Genomic DNA, 1,151 nt, shown 5'->3' on the forward strand with positions numbered 1-1,151 from the left:
CGAGGGTCTGTGGGTTGGTGGCAGCAGGGGCTGGGTCTTCGATGGTGCCACTTGTCTCCATCAATAAGGGTTTTTGGAGTGCCTGGAGCAGACACAGCGCTGTCCCCACGCGAAGCGCTGTGCTCTGTCCCCACACTGGCTCGGTGGATGTGTGCCACATGGCTGCAGTAGCACTTGCCACCCTCCCCGCTGCCTGTCCCTGTGCAGCCCAGCCGTGCAGAGCCCTCACTGGGGCTCCCTCATGCTCCCTCCCCAGGCTGCAGCTCCTGCCAGGCGGCTCCCTGCAGATCGCTCCTGTTCAGGTCCGGGATTCAGGCTATTACCTCTGCATGGCCTCCAGCCCCGCTGGCTCTGACCGACGGGGCCTGGGCCTCCAGGTCCTGGGTAAGTGGAAGAGCCAGATGGGTCCCTCATGGACTCATCCCACTGGGACTGGGCTGCCCTCATCAGTGCAATGATATGCCGCTGTCCTCTGCTCATCGCTGCCGTGCCCTTCCACAGTGCCCCCCATCATCGCCTCCGGGCCCTCCAACCTCACGCTGCTGGCTCAGCGGCCGGCTGTGCTGGGCTGTGATGCCGGGGGATCCCCGGAGCCCCACGTGAGGCGGGAGGAGGATGGCCGCCCCCTGAACCCACATCTCCCACCTGGCGCCTACAGGTGGGTGCATACTTGGCCACCTGACCCACTGAAGGGTCCTGCCCTTGAGTGGGGTTTGTCCCCTCCTGCTGCTCCCCGTGGGACAAGGGCTGACCCCGATGCTTGCTCTCCCACACAGCTTGCAGCCCTCGGGGTCGTTGCTCATCACCAGCCCCAGTCCCCGGGATGAAGGTTGGTTCGAGTGTGTCGCCACCAACACTGCAGGAGAGGCACGCAAGAGCTTCCTTGTGTCCATCCATGGTGAGCTCCTGGGGGCTCTGGGTCTCACAGAGAGTGGCTTTCCCAGAGTATGTCACTCTCTCGGGTGCAACGTGGGTGTGCTTCAACCTCTGTTGCAGGGTTGGGTCCCCTCTCAAGGACTAGGCGTGAGGGTGGAAGTAGAAGTACCTGTGCCCACACGCATAGAATCCCCTTTAGCATTTGCTGTGACATCTTGCTCGCCTCCCTCCCTCCCCTCTCCAGTGCCCCCCACCATTGCTGATGACCTTACGGA

General features: G+C 63.2%; 1 protein-coding gene across 1 annotated transcript in view; it reads left to right on the plus strand.

The window, feature by feature from the left end:
• Positions 1-1,143, plus strand: part of LOC104270981 (hemicentin-2-like) — a gene marked incomplete at both ends in the record, with an annotated part of 27,861 nt that extends 26,718 nt beyond the window's left edge. Inside the window, 4 exons of the mRNA XM_009865515.1 lie at positions 208-384; positions 502-658; positions 777-898; positions 1,121-1,143. Coding sequence (XP_009863817.1) covers positions 208-384; positions 502-658; positions 777-898; positions 1,121-1,143 — 479 coding nt within the window. The remainder of the gene's footprint in view (positions 1-207; positions 385-501; positions 659-776; positions 899-1,120) is intronic.
• Between the last annotated feature and the right edge of the window lie 8 nt (positions 1,144-1,151).

This window comes from Apaloderma vittatum, unplaced genomic scaffold (genome assembly GCF_000703405.1).
Source record: "Apaloderma vittatum isolate BGI_N311 unplaced genomic scaffold, ASM70340v1 scaffold24332, whole genome shotgun sequence".
NCBI classification, from domain to species: domain Eukaryota; kingdom Metazoa; phylum Chordata; class Aves; order Trogoniformes; family Trogonidae; genus Apaloderma; species Apaloderma vittatum.